Source organism: Equus quagga, chromosome 6 (assembly GCF_021613505.1).
Source record: "Equus quagga isolate Etosha38 chromosome 6, UCLA_HA_Equagga_1.0, whole genome shotgun sequence".
Classification (NCBI taxonomy): domain Eukaryota; kingdom Metazoa; phylum Chordata; class Mammalia; order Perissodactyla; family Equidae; genus Equus; species Equus quagga.
Genome location: NC_060272.1, coordinates 2405940 through 2426438, shown reverse-complemented (window position 1 = coordinate 2426438; position 20499 = coordinate 2405940). Strand labels below are relative to the sequence as shown.

The following is a 20499-nucleotide window of genomic DNA, read 5'->3' as shown; positions in this document are numbered from 1 at the left end:
CATCCTGGGTGCAGAGTGAAGGGGATGTGAAAGGAACTACAGGAAATAACCAGCGAGAGGAAGTCAGAGGAAACCTGGAGTGTACCAGGAAATGTTGACCAACCCTCTCAGAGAGATGAGAGAGTTGGTCCTTAGATCAGAGCAGGATGCAGGCGTGGACACTGGGGAGGATGAGGAGCTCAGGAACGGAAAGTGAGGTGACAGCAGTAACACCAGCAGAAAGTCTGGAAGGTGTGAGAAATCCTCCCAGGAAATGAGGAACAGTGAAAATAGTGGCTGGCTCATGTCGTGCCTCCTGCACACGGGCTGTCCTGAGTGTTGGACGTCATGCCTCGCAGCAGCGTGCCGTGGGGCCTCGCGTGCCTGGGCTCACTGGTGAGGCAGCCAAAGCCCTGAGAGCAGTTAGGAGTAGGTGAGAGCCTGAGCTCAGACCTGGCAGGGGCTGGCTGGGCCTGCAGACAGTGTCCCCCAAGGACGGCCCCTTTCGTCCTGGTTCTATGCCACTGGCCAAGGGGAGCTCCGGGTGGGGTGTGCAGACTGCAGAGCATAATGTTTGTACGTTAAACACCAGTTCAAGCATTATCTGGGTGTGAGGGGAAACCCCAATGTCCTAGCGTGGTAGGCGTTTTCATAGGTAATAGAATCCAGAAAAATAACTGTCATGGTGTAGAACTGATCTTTTCAGTTGTGAAGAGTTATAAAAACTTTATAAATTGAACAGTATGTGGTTCTTTAGATTAGTGGTGTTTAGCATAATTTAATTTGTTGTTTTCCTGTGATTGACAGATGGTTAAACTTCAGGAAGTATTTAAGACATTTTATCTCGGAAAGCACAGTGGTCGAAAACTTCAATGGCAAACCACGTTGGGGCATGCTGTTTTAAAAGCAGAGTTTAAGGAAGTAAGTTCTTTGTTTCGTTTATATTTTATTTTTTGTAAGTATATTAATAGAATTTTTTAAAATTGTGATTGAACTTCTGTTCCTAGAAAAGCACTTTCTTTTCTAGGTCAGTAAAATTAAACAGTTGAAGGATTAATATTCCAATCAATAAGAGGGGCCGGCCCCATGGCTGAGTGGTTGAGTTTGTGTGCTGCGCTTCAGTGGCCTGGGGTTTCACCAGTTTGAGTCCTGGGCGTGGACATGGCACGGCTCATTGGGCCACGCTGAGGCAGCATCCCACATGCCGCAACTAGAAGGACCCACAGCTAAAAATATACAACTGTGTACTGGGGGGATTTGGAGAGAAAAAGGAAAAACAAAATCTTAAAAAAAAAATCAGTAAGAATAGAAAAGCATTGACCTAATTGAAAAAAGCACAAAGACTGAAGTGGCGGCTCATAAAAGCAAGACTAGAAAATGGATGAGAACGTGCCGCACTTACTTCTCTGCCCACCAAAGGGCTGCAGATGGAAAGGCAGCGAAGCGGCACTGCTGGACCCACGGGATTTCTGGGGCCAGGCCGGACAAGACAGCAGTGCGCCCCTCTGGAGCAAGGGCGTGAGCGTCTCCAGGGTGTTTGGGCAGTGCATCTCAAAACCTCTAGAACCACATGCTTTGTTTCGGTAGTTCCAATTCTGCGAATTCATCTTAATAAGACATTTTCACAGGTGGATGGATAAGGGTACGCATTGCGATCTGCTATTAAAAGTGCCCATTTAAGAGGGGAAAATGCATACATTGTATTGGTGAATGAAAGAAGCACATCACAGAACAGTCCCTTCATATTTGCATTTAACTTCAGTTTTGTAAATAAAATTCAATTATGAATACAAAGCAAAAAAGATTTCAAAATTCCCATTTTGCTAGCTGTTATAATACATTATCTCTGTACGTTATCATATAAATTATATATACATATATACACAATTACATATAAGTTATACATACCATATTTCATTGTGTGTTATTGTGCAGGCTTATATACATAAAACCACACGTACTATTCTTCAGGGTACGATGAGAGTTGAATTGCACGACCCCCTTACTGGCCAGCTTCAGAACTGAGCCTCTACAGGATGCTCGCAGGGCTGCGGTTCTGCCCTGCCATGGGCAAGGCCTGAGTGTGGAGTGCTCACACAGGACACCCCGTCATCCCTGCCATGCTTCTACACACACAGCGAGCATGTGGCCAGTCTCTGCAGTGGGGACTCTGAACAGCAGCGGGAAATCACGTGAGGTCCAAGGCCAGGCTTGCGTTGGTCGTGTGCATCACAGGCACATGCAGCGGGAAGCTGGGCTGAGGGTTTGTGATGGTCCATGTGCTGCGTATGGTCACTCTTCTTTAACAGAGGTGTTGGCTGGATCTTTTGCCAGCTTCCCCTTCCATGCAGGTTTTGTTACTGCATCTTCTCATGCTCTGTCCACTCCAGGAGCGTTCCCACTGCCACTAAGAGGACCTTGGCTGGCTAGAAATAGGACGGAAGGGCGCTGTTAGACAGGTGTCAGCAACATCTGACTTCAAGTAACAATAGTACCTTCTGTTCAACCTGATTTGCTGAAGAACTTTCTTACTACTTTAAAAACTATTTCAAAAGAAGAACTTTTAAGTGGAATACTGAGTCATTTTATTCTTGTATAATCAGTAACTTAATTTCTTCTTATTTGGTGGCTAGTTAGTAATTTCTCACATTCCCCCAACAAAGTTTGAGAGCAGAAAGAAGCCTCTTAAAATTTTCTGAAGATTGTGCACACACAACTTTACATGTGGCGTGTCCATTCTCTTTAAGGGAAAGAAGGAGTTCCAGGTGTCCCTCTTCCAGACGCTGGTGCTTCTCATGTTCAACGAAGGAGATGAGTTCAGCTTTGAAGAAATAAAAACAGCCACCGGGATAGGTATGAAAAGCCCCTTCGTGAATGTGCAGCTTCTGAATGTCCTCATGTTTAGAACACTTACTTGTTTAAGAATGGACTCAGTCTCTGCTGGCCAACTTGAGGGCGTGGTTTCTTTGTGTCAGGTGTCTAGTTCATTTTCACTGACCTGTGCCCAAATTTCCTCCCCATGCAGAGGACAGTGAGTTGCGAAGAACGTTGCAGTCTCTGGCCTGTGGCAAGGCACGAGTTCTGATTAAAAGTCCCAAAGGAAAGGAGGTGGAAGATGGAGACAAATTCATTTTTAATGGAGAATTCAAGCACAAGTTGTTTCGAATAAAGATCAATCAAATTCAGATGAAGGAAACAGTATGTATAAACTTTCTGGTTTTTACTTAACAGAGTATTCACTAAAGAATCATTAGTTTTTATAGTAATTTCTTGAAGTAGGGTTCTGAAGCATATTTCTAAAGTACCTAATTTGAATACATAATGTTTATAATAGTACTCGTTTTAATGTAGCTTTCATTAACTTTACATTCATAATAGGAATGATAGAAAGAAATGCACTTAATAGTTGTCACTTCTGTTCACAAAAATGGTGTAAGTCAGGTCTTCCTATATCAGATTCTGTTAGCATAGGGAGCATGTCATTTCCAATACCAGGGACTTACTTTTTATTTTTGTACAGCACATTTCAGCTACTCTGTCAGCTCGGCCTTGGCCAGGGCCCTGGGGTGGGAGGGGTGAGGGTTGTGGGTGGAAGTGGCCCACTGATGCCGTATCTGTGATCTGCGTACAGCTGGAGTGTCTGGAGCTTGGAACAGACTCTCATGTCAGGTGGCCAGAGCAGGTTCTGGACCACTGCCCTCAGGCCTTTCCTAATGCATACACCCTTGCACCCCCGGCACCACTTAGATAGCAGGATGTCCATGCCCTGCTTATACATGTGAGGGAATGAGGAGTGAGGTCAGTTCAGACAGGTGGTGTCACAAATGCCTACCTCCAGCAGTAGACAGTGATTGCTTCACTAACCAAGAGGGGTTCATATGTAGCCCAGTCGGAAAATGTGTTCAGATTACACAGAAAGAAATATGGAAGGATAAATATATAAAGGAGGTTCATTCTTGTCAGTAATCTTCCTTAATTGAAATTAAAATAGTATTCCATTTTTCATCTATCAATTTTGGAAATGTTTAAAAGTTTGATAATAGCCACTGTTGGCAAGTAGATAGGAAAACAGGCATCCTTTTTTATGTTTTTATTTTTTAAAAGATGTTTGGATTAGTACAGGATTTTTAGTGAGGAATTTGACATACATGCTAAAGATAAATGCATATATCCTTTGATCCATCTTTTTACTATTGGGAATTTATAACAGAGTGATTAAAGGGTGTAAAATTTTGGAGTTATAATTTCAAAGTGGGGCTGTCATCTCTTTCTCCTGGGGAGCACCACTGCTTCCACCGCAGCTCTTGGTGATGTACATATATAAACCTTTCTTTGTTAAATGGGATCATTCTCTGTATGCCGTTTGTGTGTGCCGTTTTGTACCCTGTTCTTACTCTTCATCACGGCCTCGTTTCCCTGTCAGCACTCAGTGTTTAATGGGAGCGGAGAATCCATTGTGTGAACCCGCGGGAGCCTGGCAGTGCCCTTGTGGAAAGGCACTTAGGTTGTTTCCATTTCTTCCTGCTGGAAATGAGGTTTCGTTAGACATTCTCTGTGCCTGTTGGACTGTTTCCTTAGTATAAAATCCTTGCCCTGGAAGGGCTGGGTCAAAGAAGCTGTCCTTCCGTTAGATTCACCACTCTTCCAAATTACAGTATGGCAGACTTTACTGGATTCCAGTGTCCAGTCTCACGAGAGTGCCTGCCCTCCCTCCACCTGCCCCTGCCCACCTGTTCTCACAGGCATGAAGATCGTTCACTGCCGGTTTAGTCTGAATTCCTATGACTCCTCTCAGCATCTTTATGCCATTTAGTAGCTTATATGAATTACGTAATCTTTCCAGTCTTTGATTCTTCGTCTTTTAAAATAGGCATAATACTACTTCAGGTTTTGAGAATTGATGAATAATGTTTATAAAACTCTTGGGCAGGTGCTTGTAAGCACTTTATAAATGCTGGCACTGCTCTCTTATAGTTAGCCATTTATATTTTCCTCTTTTTAATTAATTGTTCAAGGCACATATATCTATCAGAAATTAGTAGATCATATATTAGGGAGATTGACCTTTTGTCATTTGTAACAGATAATTTTTTTGTTTTGAGAGGGTTTTTCCCCATATGAAAATTTTAAGTTCTCAAATGTTGTCTTATCCTTTATGGTTTCTGACTTGAGATCACAAGGACCTTCCTTTAATCCAAAATTTTAAAAATATTTACCTGTATTTTCCTAGTAGTTTTCACATTTAAATCTTTCTTTGAGCAACGCAGAAATTATTTTTAGTATCAGAAAGCGTTCCGACCCCTCTCTGTTCCAAAGCTGAATTGAAAACACCATTCTCTGACAGCTTAATTGAATCACCACCTTTCCTGCACAGCAGATGCCTACGTTATGGGTCAGTCTCTCAGTTCTGTACTGCAGAGTCTGTTGACCTATTTCATAGCCAGTGCCCAAATTCTTTTAATTAATGTACTTATTCCTATAAATTTTTTCTCCCAACGAACATGAAAATGATTTTCTCATGTCTTTGCCCCTCCAAATAAGAACATTGACTTTTTATTCAGAGTGTGTTAATTTGAAGTTTCTGTCTTTTTTGTTTGTTTGTTTGAGGAAGATTAGCCCTGAGCTAACATCTGCTGCCAGTCCTCCTCTTTTTGCTGAAGAAGGCTGGCCCTGAGCTAGCATCCGTGCCCATCTTACTCCACTTTTTATATGTGGGACGCCTACCACAGCATGGCTTGCCAAGCGGTGCCGCGTCCACACCCAACATACAAACTGGTGAACCCTGGGCCGCCGAGAAGCGGAACGTGCGCACTTAACTGCTGCGCCACCGGGCTGGCCCCTGAAGTTTTCATCTTTATCATACTAAATATTCTGATTCATACCTGTGTGTGTGTGTGTATATATATTCATATATATATGAATATATATAAATCTCTTATCTACCTCAGAGTTTTCTTCTATGAGTTTTGCATATTTCTTATTTGATAATTAAACAAATACTGGTAAGGCACCTACTGTGGTTCAGGTCCTCTTTGAAGCCCTGAAAACTCAGCTCTGAGCAATAAAGAATAAGTCTCTGTTTCAAGGAGCTTTCAGTCTTGTCCAGCAGACGGGTGCCAGATGACCACACGCTGATGAACTCATTACAACTGAGGGAAAGGTTATGATGGAGAAGCACAGGGAAGCCCAGTCTGTTAGCTGTGGTCAGAGAAGGCTTCCCGCAAAGGGAAGCTGAGCCAGGTCACAGGGAGACCGGGCAGACTTAGGAAGGGTTTGGAAAGTACTAAAGGTTTTAAGCCTGAAGGGCCAGTGAAATGCTGGCACCCTGTAAAGGGGGTGTTTTCTCTTTACACGTATAACTAGCTGTTGGCAGTGTGTAGATAGTAGCGCCATTTATCTTTGTGCATTTATCTTGTATCCAGTCAGTTCACGAAACTCTCATTGGCTTTGATGGTTTTTCATTCGATTTTCTTGGATTTTCGATTCTGCAGCTCATCTACAAATAAAGATCAGGTGTCCGCTCCTCTTCATTGTGCCCCTTTAGGCTGTGCTTTTACCGCATAGCTGGAACCTCTAAAAGTCATACTTTTAAGAAACAGCAGTGGTCAGACTAGGCTTTCCCTTCTCTTCCTGAGGTTTTGTTTGTAGTACAGGGAACATTAACCTTTATGGGGTCATGGACCCCTTTGAAAACAGGAAAGTTTGGGTCCTCCCTTCCTGAAACATACTTACATGCCTGCCTCCCCTCCCTGCCGCTGCCCGCCCCCCCCATCTGCAGACCCCATCAGGCTGCCGTGTGACTAACATGAAGTGGCTACCAGTATTTGCTACTTGTTTCTAATAACACTTCTTTATCATGTTCAGGTTCTTTTTTTTTTTAATTATTCCTTATATGCTAAAGTTGTTTTAAATCAAAAATAGATTTTCAATTTTATCATGCCTTTGCAGCATCTATCAAGATGACCACATAATCTAACTCAGAAATGCTTGTTATGATCTCAGTTAGATTAGTAGGTTTCCTAACTTTTGAGCAAATGTTTAATCCAGGATTATATAGGGGTTTTGCAGTTTTTTTATAAAAGACATATAACTTTTTCAAGTTTTGGTACTGAAATTGCACTGTTCTTGGGAAGCTAGCTTTTACTAGAACAAATAAAAATGTGTAACAAGAAGATTCATCCAAAGTTTGGCCTTTCTTTGCATCAAAAGTTTCTCATCAGACTTATCCTATGAAATAATTAATACTGAAATGTATCTGTACCCTTCACTTTTCTCTTTTTCGTGCAGGTTGAAGAACAAGTCAGCACCACTGAGAGAGTGTTTCAGGACCGGCAGTATCAGATTGACGCTGCCATCGTCAGAATAATGAAGATGAGGAAGACACTTGGTCATAACCTTCTAGTTTCTGAATTGTATAATCAGCTGAAATTTCCAGTAAAGGTAAATGTATATTAGCTTAATTAAACTTGTGTTATTGTACTAACCAATTGGCAAAGCATGTTCAGTTCTCAATACCTTCAGAATCATTTCATTTGTCCTACATTGTCAGTGGTCATTTGTGATGAAAATTTACCTTTGTGTACACACTAAGTGTAGAAAAACTGGCAAGTGATGATAGTAGGGACTTGATCCTGAAGCTTCTTCGTCACCATTGTAAGAATGATAGACCCCTAAACTCGCACTTGCAAGGAGATTGACCTTGCTTAGACCTTAAGAAGGGAAGAGGCACTGCATGGAAATCTGGACACATTTTTTTCTCATAGTTGTGGCAGTTCAGGTTATATCACAAGATTTTAAGGAAATCATTTTAACAACTAAGTTACTCAGCATTTTACAAGCAGGACAGCGTTTTTTACCTGAGTAATATTTCCTCTATGCTGTCATGTAAGAAAGTCCACACTAAAAGCTTTCGGTCCGTGCATGTTTCCCGGATTGAGAGTTACTGCCTTGACTGTATGTGGACACAGGTAAGTTGGGGGAGCATCATGAAGAACTCTTGAGAGCATGTGTACCCACCTAGAATGCATGGGACTCGTGAGACCTGGCTGCACGTGCTTTTGGGGTGCAAGTTCCCTTATTCCCTGCTGTCCAGTCTGACGGAAGAGCCACTGACCCTCCCCCCTCACCAGGGGAGTCAAGACGAGGTGGACCAGTGAGTCGACATGGGAGTGGCTGGGGGGAGTGCCAGCTGACTTCAGCCAACATTGGGCTCCTGTACCCTCCAGAAGTGACGTGTGCTCTGTCGTACTCTGCATGGTCACAGAATGCTGCTGCATACACCGTTCTTTCCTACCACGAGCCAGGGCCAGTGCCAATTTTCCCTTTGCAGATGTGAGGCCTGGCAATTAAAGAAAACACTCAGCAGGGAGTAAGGTGTACAGCCGGCCACAGCACCTCTTCTGCTTTGATAGGTAATTGGGTTTCAGCCGCATCTTGTAAGATGTGTGATCTATCACTGACTAGAACGTCCTGCTGTTTGGAAGAGAGAGCCTACCCTCTCAGGGAGAAGTCTGCTCATAAATGTCAGCCTCAGCGTGCTTCCCACCACAGCAGAGCCGGAGGCCCTTTCCTGGGCAGACATGTCAATTCATTTGTCTACTTTGAACAGGGGAACACTCAGAGTCTGTGGTTCTGCTATATATGGCATGCATACATATATATACGCACCATATGTAATAATAAAACATAGTACTTTGGGAGAAATGACATTACAAAGGATGAAAGTGCCCTGAGACATTATCAGATGTCCCTTTCAAACAAACAAAAATGCATTACCTAATACGACCAGCCATGGGAACGTGCTCATTAGCAATCCTTAGTGATGTGTTTGCATTTCCCACAGGAAGCCTGGCTCTGACAGTAAAATCACATGGAAGCACTTGATCAAGAGATCTTGTTAAGATTGTCCTTGAAGTAGGGAGTTTTATTCTATTCATTTTATAATTATAAATAGTTTGTATGTAAATATGATTATATATGTAATATATGTACATAATTAGAATCACAGACTTCATGATATGTATATTTCTCTATGTTTGTAAATTTAATGCCACTATAATTGGGGGGTTTTGTTTTTCTCTTTTAGCCTGGAGACTTGAAAAAGAGAATTGAATCTCTTATAGACAGAGACTATATGGAGAGAGACAAAGACAATCCAAACCAGTACCACTACGTGGCCTGAGGCTCAGCCGGCTGTTGCTCAGTGAGACGCGAGAATGTACCTTCCGAGCCGCGGAGCCCGGCTGCACTGCTTCCAGGACTTTCTGGACTGAGCAGCCTGGATGCTCTTGGATTAGGACAGGAGACGACTCCTGCACCCCGCTCTCGGGCTCCAGGATTTGCAAAAGGCACATGTATCTTTTTTCCTCCAGTTCTTCCTCTTGTTCTTTTCAGCGTTTAAATGTTTTCTGTTGCTCTGTGCACAAAGGCTTTTGAGATTGGACAAGAAGATATTGGTTAAAAGAGGTTTCTTTCTAAGGTGGCTTTTTTTGTGGCAAAAAGCTGAAAGTTTGGTTTGTTTTTGTGTGTGTGATCATGAATGCACAATTAAAAAGACCCTCCATGCTGCATTCTTTAGCTACAAAGATTACTTAGGGATTCCTGAAGACAAGCTGTCTCAGTTGATGGACACTTAGATTGAAAACAAGAGCCCTTAATTGGTGAACATTAGGAAGAAGAGTCAGTGTTCAAGACTGGCTAATCAATTATGCAACGTAAATACTGGCATCTGTTTGTTTCATTTATTTTCAGCAAGTTTTACACTTTGATGACTGATTGTTTCATAATGAGGTTTCTCAGTGAGATCTCTGATGTGCCAAGAGACGTCGGGTCTGATGTGTCTGTCACGGTGAACCCATCAGTGTCTTATTTCATTTCCACTGAGTTATTTGTGACTTTTCTGTTCAAGGGTTTGGGGGATGGGGTGTTTGTGTTTACCATCCTAAGATTGAGTCTAGCAGTCCCTGTTTTTTGCCTTGGGGTAACTGCTGTTTGATTTTTAATTGCAGTATTTGTGTGATTGCCGTAATGAGGTTTGGTTTTACAGTCACGTGCAGGGACGTCATTGTTCCCTGTGCTGTAACCACTGTAGAAAGTTTTATAGGGACTTAAAGTCTTGATATGTGAAGCAGAGGTTAGTTTGTCGAAGGAGGAAAAGGATTTTGTTGGCACCTGGTTTCATGTTGTGTATGTATAGGTGAGGTTGAACAGCGGATGATGATGTTGGTATGGTAACTATAACAAAGACACTTTTGTGATAACATTTAAAAGTACTTTATATTTTACATAATAGCATGTTTCATTTTGATTAAAAGCTACCAAAGGAATTTTGATCATGGTATAAGTGTTTAAAGCAATATTTTCTGGAATATACCAAGTTTATATAATTTGATTTTGTGCTAAATTATTAAAAGATTCTCCCTTTTTGAAACATGCGTGTTTAAAATATGACATCTTATGGGTTTCCATATGAAAATCCTCACTCTTTAAGTATCATCATTATTTCTATATTTGTAAATTTTCATTTGTGAGTTCTATAATACGTGGTCTATCAGAGACCAAATAGATTTCTACTTCTTCTATTTTAAGTTCATTGTCTCTAGAGATTATTAATATTGTAATTTAATGTAGACTTACTCTGAATAAAATTAGTTTAATTGGCCTTAAAATTAGATTAATAAAACTTTGTGTTATGCAAACTACACATTCTTCATAACTCTTCAGCAACTTAACATCCATTCCTCGTACATCAGAGGCCAGCCCCTTGGGTGGTGGTTCTGTCCTGTCCTCCACAAGACGGCACCCAGCAGAACATTGCAGACCCGGCCCTGACTCCACGGTGATTAAGAGCAAAGTATGCAGTTTCCTTTAGTGTTTTATTATAGTTAAAGGTTAAAGTGGTAAAACAAATATTGTAAAGGAAATTGATTGAAAAGGAAAAGGCACTTAGGCAAGAAAAAAGTTGTTATTTACAGATGACTGATTGTGCACCCAGAAAATCTAAGAGAAGCAACTGCAAAGCTGTGGCTAAAAAAGAATTCAGTAAGTTTTTACTGAACACAAAATTTACAGGAAAGTCAAAATATAGTGGAAGGTCATTTTTTCAATAGCAACAGAAAATTATAAAATAACCTAATAACAAACAAGAAAATATCTATATGAAAAGCATTTTAAAATGATTTAGAAACACGAAGAAAACCTGAATAAGTGAAAGGTACAGGGTATTCTTAACATTTATTGAGACAGTACTGTAAGATGTCAGATGTCCTACTTCAAAACAGAGACGAGGTGATTGTAACATTAAAACTGAAAACCCAATGGGACAGAACAGCCAGAAACCGCTTAAACCATCATCACGGACACGGTGTGACTGAAGTGGCATCTGCGGGCACATCCGCGGGCCTCTGCACAGAGCAAATGAATAACAAATAAACCAAATTCACTGGAATGTGGTGTCCTGAAAAGCACGTCAGTGAAAGGGAGACTTTCCAACAAATAATGTAAAATTTGTGTCGCCACCTTGAGAAAAGCAAATAAATTATACTCATTTTTCATACTAACAAGTTCTAAGTGGTCAAAGATTTAAGAGTTTTTAAAAAATGAATTCATAAGAAGAAAACAGACTTTTTTTTTAACTCAGTGGAAAAAAGTCGAATCGTGAATTAAGATCCATTTTTTTCAAAAGAGAATGATAAATGTGAGATGAGTTTTAAGAGAATGGGAACAGAGGAGACCATGATGTCAAGGAAATGAATGAGACAGCTGGAGCAAGAGTGGAATGCAGGGACAAGCCTTTTCAGCAACTTTGCAGGTGTCTGGGCATCGTCTTGTAGAGAGGCTTACTGACCCGGGAGAGGACGGCAGTAGGAGAGGCCCCGGCTGGCCAGTGTCTGGATGCAGGCAGGCTGGGCAGGAGTGCGACCAGCAGGCGAAGGCTGAAGCCAGGTCTGTCTGTGGGGTGCTGAGAGTCAGGGGGTGCTGGTTATGACAAGGACCCTGGAATCAGCCCCATGAGGAGGGGAACGGGTCAGCACTCTCTGTGGGGCTGTGGCCATTACAGGGTCTGGGGAAGGAGGAGGGGGCTGAAGTGAGATCAGAGCTGGAAAGACAGGAACTGGATGGGTCCAAGCAATGATGGGAGCAGCGGAGGGAACCACCAGTGAGTGACAGGTAGTGACCAAGGGCCTGGAGGTGACCCCCACATAGAGGGAAGGTCATGGCCCTCGGTAAGTGCAGGAAACAGTGACAACAGGGAAGCCCCTCCCTGTGTCCAGGCCCAGAGACAGGACAGCCCCCATGTGCTGGGCTTCAGGGAAGGCCGGCTCCTCAGGAGAGGCTTCGGGCAGAGGACGGAGGTGGAGCATCAGGACAGGGATGGGGCTCTGCTGGCCAACAACCCCAGTCTCTGTCCCCTCTGATGACTCCCCCAGGGGAGGAGAAGTAACTCTCTGAGGAGTCTGGAAGGAGAGACAAGACTGCACAGCCCACCTCCCCATGGGAACTGAAGAGGCCCTGGCCCGCGTGGGCCGCCTGGGCCATCCCTGCGCCAGACTGTGGCGGGGAAGAGGAATACTCTTTCTAAGGAACACCTGGTGCGAATGTTCGAGAGACGGGGTTTTATTGACAAGAGACTGAGTTCTGAGAGGTCAGCAGAAAGGGCTGGGTTGGGGGAGGTGGGAAATTGGGGGTACGGTGGAGGACATGGCGTGTGGGCCTCCTTATGGAAGGTCAGCAGAGACGTGGGGCATGGTGGGGTCAGAACTTGTGGGCTCTCGTGGGCTCTCGTGGGAAGTGGGCCCTCAATCGTGATGTGGGATCATGGTTTCTCAGGTAAACTTAAAATCTATTTTAAACTAAAAGACCTCCATACCTTTGACCCAACAAATTCCATTTCTAGGCAAGTATCCTATGACACATTGCCACTCGTAGGGAATGACTTCTGGTAACATAATGGCATGTATAGAAAAAAATCCTAAATGTCCGTCCACACGTGTATGATGCTGTGTTCTGGAAGCTTTAACCACAATGACGTCTAGACACTAAGACGGTGCGCATGTCAGGACATACTGTGATGTGAGAGAAGAAAGGTATAGGACAGCAGGACGGTGCACTCACACCAACACCGTGTGTGGAGGAACAGGGACAGGCATAGCTGGGATGGCAGCACTGCCCCTCAGGGCATTCTGCAAGCGGGAGTCAGAGGGACACTTCTCACTGCACACCCTTCTGCACTGTTTGAATTTTTATCAAAACGATGTTTGTAAATAAAACCAATCACAAATTGTTAAACAAAATGGCTCCACCTACCATACCCTACAGCATCCTATCCCCCCGTAAGAGATGAGGAATCACAACCCAAAGGAACTCTACCACCCCTCCTCCCCCTCCTCCCAGTCTGGCCAACTGTATCATTTTTAGTTCTATATTTATTGTAAATAATACACTGAGACCTCCATTTTCTTGATCCATGAATTTACTGTTTCTTTAGAATGTCTACCCTGAAAATGAGGAAATTAGGGCCTATATTTTTCCCCATGATTTCACCGCCTCTCCTTTCTCCCAATTTCTGATGGCTCTTATCAGATTACTTTTATGTTTATATATTTATATTAATAATTAAACTTTGTACATTTTGTTTCAAAGTTGAAAACTCATTTTTTATATTAGAATTCACCCTAGAACCAAGGAGTGTGCCTAGCCCAAAGACAGTGAAGTAATCTTATACCGCCACAGCTCTAAGAATATTCTCATCATCAGAGACAAATGAACTATCTTTTTCCATACTCCATCAAATGCTCAAAATTCATGTCATGTTTTAACTTGCTTTATATTTGGACTGTGGCATTCTTGTCCAGCTTTCTGTTTTCCCTGGAGTTTTTGTTTTTGTTTTTGTTTTTTTTTTTGCCAATCCTCCTCTTTTTGCTTGAGGAAGACTGTCACTGAGCTAACATCTGTGCCAATCTTCCTCTATTTTATGTGGGATGCCACCACAGCGTGGCTTGAGCAGTGCTGGGTCCACGACTGGGATGCAGGCCTGTGAACCCCGGGCCGCCAGAGCACAGTGCACAAACTTAACCACTAGGCCACCAGGCCCGCCTGTTTTCCCTGGAGTTTTTCATTGGTATTATTGGCAAAAGAAACACGTCTTTGTCTTATCACTAAGATCAGCGATTTTCTTATTTCACTATTTGCATGAATCCAATTTCTTCCTGAAGATGTTCTCCTCAGAACCCTCTGACACTCTTCGTTCGCACCATGTGGTTTCCAGATCGGCTGCACAGCTGTGGTCCTGGAAGCCCCTTTCCGTTCCTCTTTAGGTCCACATCTCAAATCCCAGTCTTCCTTATTTTCCCAATTTGTTTTACTAAAGTAGACCCTTAGATGATTTTCTCAGAGAGAATGCATGGGAGACAAACTTTCCTAATCTTTGCTTGTCTGACTTATTTTGTACTTACGCTTAATAGTTTGGCTGCATATAAAATTCTAGGTTCAAAATCATTTTCCTCAGAAGTCTGAAGGCACTGCTCTATAGTCTTCTGGCTTCCAGCTCTAAAGTCTGATGCCATTTTGTAATGGACCTGTTTTTTTTCCCACAAGACTTTTTAAATCTTCTCTTCCTGAGTTTTTCTGTTTCACAAGAATGTGTCCCGATCTGAGCCCATTTTCACTTGTCCACCAGGCCTCAGCGAATCTTCTTCCTCAGAAGACTCGTGACTTCCTTCTTTCTGGGAAGTGTTTCTCACTTACTTTCTATATTGCATCTTCCCCTCTGGCTTTTTTGCTCTCACTTTCTCTAACAGGAACTTGTCTTAAGCAAATAGGCCAGAAGATCTTATAACGAAAACCAACAGTGCCTGGCCTCCCCCTCCGCACCCCTACAGTAGACTGCTCCATTTTTGTTTCTGGTTAGTTTTTCTGGCAGTGGCCTCTATCAGATTATCATTCCTTGTTTTCTGATTTCTCAATTTTAATAGTACACTGTTTTTTGGTTTGGGGTTTTTTACAGCTACAATATCTTCTTGAAACTCTGAGATGAGGGCATTAATTCAATTTTTTTTTAAGATTTTATTTTTCCTTTTTCTCCCCAAAGCCCCTCGGTACATAGTTGTGTATTCTAGTTGTGGCATGTGGGATGCTGCCTCAGCATGGCTTGACGAGTGGTGCCATGTCCCGGCCCAGGATCCTAACCGGCAAAACCCTGGACGGCCGAAGCAGAGCGCACGAACTTAACCACTCGGCCACGGGGCCGGCCCTGGCACTAATTCAAAGTTTTAAAGTTCTTTTTTCTTCCCTCATGTGTAGGGCAGGGTTGGTAAACTTTGTCTGTAAAGAGCCAGATAGTAAATAGTAAACAGAAACTAGAAGGCAAAAAACATTGGTTCCTTAATCGAGGCTTTTTTTACTTGGAGTCATAGCCATGTGATCTTTCTTAACGTTTCTGTCTTGGTCTTACACTTTTCTTTTATTAAGCAAGAACAGACAAGGGCCAGATTAACTGATGACTAAGACTACAGGAGCCTCGTAACAGGTATCAAGCCACACACGTCTGAATTTACGCGCTCGTCTGAAGATCTTCTTTCACACTCCTACTTTTGCTTACGGCCTTCTCAGCCGTAATTTGAACAAAGTTTTGACACACTGGCCTATTGCTGCCAGCTTCTGGGTTGCACTGGCAGCACGGAACTGTTGTGAAATCCACCCCTCCCCTCTGACTTACAACCACGAGTTACAAATGTCAAGAGTGGCTTCATGTAGATTTCAGTTCCCATTCTGCATGCTCCACTCTTAGGAAAAGGCTCTGCTTAACCACATTTCATTTCTCAGACAAGCACAGGCCCCAGATAACACTGCCTCAGACCCCCAGGGTTCACAGACAGCGACCAGGTGAGTGTGTAATTGGAAACGTGAACATAACTGAAATTGCACAATTTCTCATGCTGCAAATGAAACTTAATTTAATCTTCTTTCTAAGAAAGTAAAAGTTTTGGTTCTTTTTTTGGTAAGAGGCTTCCTTTTTCATAACCTCCTAAAAGGAAGACTACCATGGTTTAAGTATTTCAAGGAATCTACCAAAAGGAAATTGTTAAAGATGTGCACAAGATATGTGTATAAAAGATACTTTCAATGGCATTATTTTAAATACCATCCTCATTGCTTAATTTTAAAAAAAGGATATCTCCAAAAGAATCAGAAGACATGGAGTTCATTTTCTTTGGTTTTCTTTTTTTTTTTTTTTTGAGGAAGATTAACCCTGAGCTAACTACTGCCAATCCTCCTCTTTTTTTTTTTTTTTTTGGCTGAGGAAGACTGGCCCTGAGCTAACATCCGTGCCCATTTTCCACTTTATACGTGGGATGCCTACCACAACATGGCTCTTGCCAAGCGGTGCCATGTCCACACCCCAGATCCAAACCGGCAAACCCCGGGCCACCAAGAAGCAGAACTTGTGCACTTAACCGCTATGCCACCAGGCCAGCCCCTTGTTTGGTTTTCCAGTCTTCCCTTAAATCAGAAATAGATCTGACCTCGCCTATTTTGAGGATTCAACAAAAACGAAAACCAAACAACAATTAAAACCCAACTGTATTACTTTCCCATAGTCTTTAAAAATGTAGCATCATAGAACATCATTTACCGCTGGGTTTTTATACTCTGTTCTTCTGCTGACAAACTACTTTCAGTCTCTAGTGAGGTTATAATATTAAAAAAAGAAGATTTTAAGTACAGCATGTATCGGGCAAGGAGTCTAAATTGTACACAGTAGAAATGAAATCTGACTGATCTAAGCAGAAAAATAATGTGCTGACAGGACTTTGAGAAGCTCACAGAATTTCCAAAAAGGATGTAGAATAAGGCTAGGGAAATGGCAGGTACCAGGGACCACAGCTAAAACACAGAACAAACAAACTGCTGAAGACCCGGGCCATGCTGGCCCTTCACCCCCGCCTCAGAAATTCCAGAGGCGGGAAAGCACAATTATTAGTCTTTTTATTTCTGTACTCAAGATAATCTGGTAGTTTCTCATCAGAATGTTCAGAAGAAGGATACATTTTAGAACTTCTCCAATTATGTCTGAACTTAACATTCTACTTCGTAGGAACAACCCGGGTTCAAATAACATTTTCACATTGATAAACAAGTGGCAAGCAATAGGATATACTGGAGTGTATGAGGAAGCCATTTGGTATAAACCTAATTCTGCCTGACCTTGGTTTTCCAAAAGGGCCTGACTGTGGCTGTTGAGCACGCATTGTACATCTGCTTTAAGCATTTGCTGTGTCCCAAAGAATAAATGCCCTTAAGATAACGGTGCAACTTCCCCACACTGGCATGTCCTTAAGGATAAGCATCTCTCCCTAGGCTAGGAGCTGATTGCTGCACTCAACTGTGACCACCCAGCTCGAGACAGCAGACCTGCCACCTGCTGTGTCCATCGATTGCTGTGCTGACAGGGCAGTCTTGTGACTGTTGTAAAAGGGACATTCCAATCACATGTGATCCGTGCTCTTTGAGGGTATGTAACCACTCTGAACACCCCACTTCTTTGGAGTGTTCCATTCCTTTGTGGAAGGACTCTCCCAGGCTATGTGGTCCTCAGATCTGGCTCATAATAAACTCACCCCAATTTTGATCTATAGATTGGTTATGGACTATTTGCGTCGACAATATATTGGACCAATATCACACATAAACAAATGATTGTTGATAAACTCTTCACAGGGACAGTATGAGCAGATGCCAGGTTCCACATTCCTCTTCCCACAGTGCCCCTCAGGTGGACAGCACCTCACCTCACTTCATTGGCAATCTGCTGCTTAAGCTCTTACCCCATTTGGAACAGCAACAAACGAAAAATCCAAAGTGAGTTTCAATAGCTAAACCAGATGTCAGCAAATCTACTCTTTAGTAAAAGGACATTTCTGCCCCAAACAAGAGAACAAGTCTCGGGCTCTCTCAGAGCCTGTGCTCCCATTTTACTTTGTCTTATTCAGCCTCAGGACTTTTTCCAGCTGATATGTTAGAAGCTGGAGGGGAAGGGAAGGGAAACTGGACAGGAAGAATTGACAACGGAAGAAGACAAAATCTACAAAAACCAAATGTAAGAACTAAGGAAAAAACGCCACAAGCAGCAAGGGCTCTGCAGGAGAGTGACAGGCAGGATCAGCACACCTGCGCCGACGGGGCTCAAGGCACACCTCCGGAGGCGGTGGGATGGCAGAGTCTCAACTGAAGCAGCCGGGCAGGGTCAGGGGAAGGGGAGGCGGGCGCCCTCGCTGTGCTTGTAAGGGCACCTGCCCAGGCAGAGGCAGGCCAGCGGAAGGGCCAGCGTGGCCAGAGCGCGGGCAGCCAGGGAGGCAGAGAAGAACCACACAAAGAACCTCTAGGAAGACCAAGGAAAGGGACCTTTTCCTGCAGGCATCAGGGTGTGGGCAAGAGGGGTACTTTAGGAAAGTTCCAGAAGCAGCGAGACTGCGATTTCCTTTTCTGTGGAATGTACGGAGTATACAGGATGTACCCGTGTTCCTGGACATTTTTGGTAAGTGCTACACAGCCCTCCCCTCCATCCTTCAGGAGGGTGTCACAGCTGGGAATCACTGGAACTGCTGAACCCCCTTCAACTAAGATTTTGTCTAGCTTACATTCCGTACTTTGTGTTGTTTAAAAAAAAAAACATTTTTGTTTTGTTTTCTGACACACAAATGGCAAGCAATAGGATATACTGGAATATATGAGGAAGCCATTTGGTGTAAAACTAATTCGGCCTGACCTCGTTCTTTCAAAAGGGCCTGAGGTGGCCATTGAGCGTGCATTGTACATCTGCTTTGAGCATTTGCTGTGTCCCAAAGACGAGAACAAATGGCCTTAAGATAAAGATGCAACTTCCCCCACATTGGTACTTCCTTAAGGATAAGCGTCTTTCCTTAGGCTAGGAATTGATTGCTGCTGCTCACCTGTGACCACCCAGCTCAAGACAACAGACCTGCCACCCTGCCGTGTCCACTGACACAGCAGACCTACTACCTGCTGTGTCCATCAGTCACTATGCCGACAGTCTCATGACTCTTGTAAAAGGGACATTCCAATCATATGTGATACGTGCTCTTTCACTACCGTCTCTGTACACCCCACTTCTTTCATGCCCTTCCTTCCCCGGGCTAAGCTAGTCCTCAGATTTGGCTCAGAATAAACTCACCCCAATTTTCATTTATAGATTGGTCATGGATTATTTTCATCAACTCTTCAAACACAAATTGTAATACACATTCAACACGCGTGTTCAAACATCTCCATTCCTTTCTAATGCCCACTTCCATCCTCCCTGAGAACCACGGACTAGAGGACCCCAAAGTTAAAGATGCCAGGACTCGGAGAACTTCCTAACCCCACGAAGGAGAGAAGCGTGTAGGACTCAGGTTGAAGCCGGGTACCTGAGGGGACTGTAGATACTAAACCAATTTGCTGTTTGCTTAACTTGAGAGTTGACTCGGGTCTCGAGCATTTGTGAGCTTGTCTTGCAGGAGAGAGAGCCCTCGGCAGGTCGAAGGCCAGGAGTCAGACTGCCCAGGGGCTGATCGGGAGGGACCCCTCTGTTTCCCAAAGCTCCTCCTGTCAAGCCCCTTAGCGCTGTAAACCCCCTGCTGTCCGCTCTTGGGGGCCGATTCGAGTGAACTCAGGCTGCGGGCTACTCGTTTTGGCCGACTCCAATGAATCTTTCTCCATCTCCAAGCACCCCCGTCGCAGTGTTTGGCTTCCCGGCCTCAGGCATGAACTTGAGATCAAGAAGCCCGGCACCAAGGTCCTTGTGGAAGGCCCACTCCCCCAGGGACAGGCCCCGGGGCCCCTCCCACCGGCAGGGGGCCCAGGCGACCCACTGCACCTACGACGAGGAGCGGGTCTCCGGGGTGACGCCGCGCTTCTCCGAGTTCAAACCCGGTTTCTCCTCCCGCCGCGCGGCGGGCCTGACGGAGCCCCTGCCCGGCCGCGCCGCCCCTCCGCCCTCCTCTCCCGGACCCGCCGCCCACTTTCCGCCTCAGGCCGCAGCGGACCAGGGGGCTCCGGGCACCCAGCCCGGGTCACGTGGCACCGCGGTCACGTGCCCGGCGGGGTCACGTGTCCGACCCTGGTCACGTGCGAGGCGGGCGCTCGGCGCGGGGAGGACGTCGCACTCGCAGGAGCCGGGCCCCAGGCGCCCGCACGCTCTCGCGAGATCCGCAAGGTCACGTGACGGCACGGGCGCGGCGGGGCCTCACGTGACAGGCGCTGCCGGCCGCGGGTCCCCTTCCAGCCGCGGGCGCCCAAGAGGCCGGGCCTCTAGACCGCGGGACCGCCGCCCCACGCGCCCGGCGCCCCTGCCCGCGGCCCAACCGCCCCGCGCGCGCGGCTCCCGCTCCGCCTCGCGGCCCTCGCGCCCATGGCGGCTCCCGGCGGCGCCCGGCGGCGGCCGCTTCTCCTGCTGCTGCTCGGTGAGGCCGGCGGGCGGGGTACTCACGTCCGGGGGGCGGCGGCGGGGTCGGGGGGGCG

At 44.7% G+C, this 20499-nt stretch overlaps 2 protein-coding genes across 4 annotated transcripts in view; both read left to right on the top strand.

Moving 5' to 3' along the window:
• Window positions 1-10679, top strand: part of CUL4A (cullin 4A) — a 57067-nt gene extending 46388 nt beyond the window's left edge. For both annotated transcript variants that reach the window (XM_046664522.1, XM_046664523.1), the window contains exons 17-21: window positions 787-900; window positions 2727-2832; window positions 3005-3177; window positions 7267-7419; window positions 9065-10679. In XM_046664522.1, coding sequence (XP_046520478.1) covers window positions 787-900; window positions 2727-2832; window positions 3005-3177; window positions 7267-7419; window positions 9065-9160 — 642 coding nt within the window. In that variant the 3' untranslated portion in view covers window positions 9161-10679. The remainder of the gene's footprint in view (window positions 1-786; window positions 901-2726; window positions 2833-3004; window positions 3178-7266; window positions 7420-9064) is intronic.
• A 9547-nt stretch (window positions 10680-20226) lies between these two features.
• Window positions 20227-20499, top strand: part of LAMP1 (lysosomal associated membrane protein 1) — a 29853-nt gene continuing 29580 nt past the window's right edge. For both annotated transcript variants that reach the window (XM_046664364.1, XM_046664363.1), the window contains exon 1: window positions 20227-20441. In XM_046664364.1, coding sequence (XP_046520320.1) covers window positions 20390-20441 — 52 coding nt within the window. In that variant the 5' untranslated portion in view covers window positions 20227-20389. The remainder of the gene's footprint in view (window positions 20442-20499) is intronic.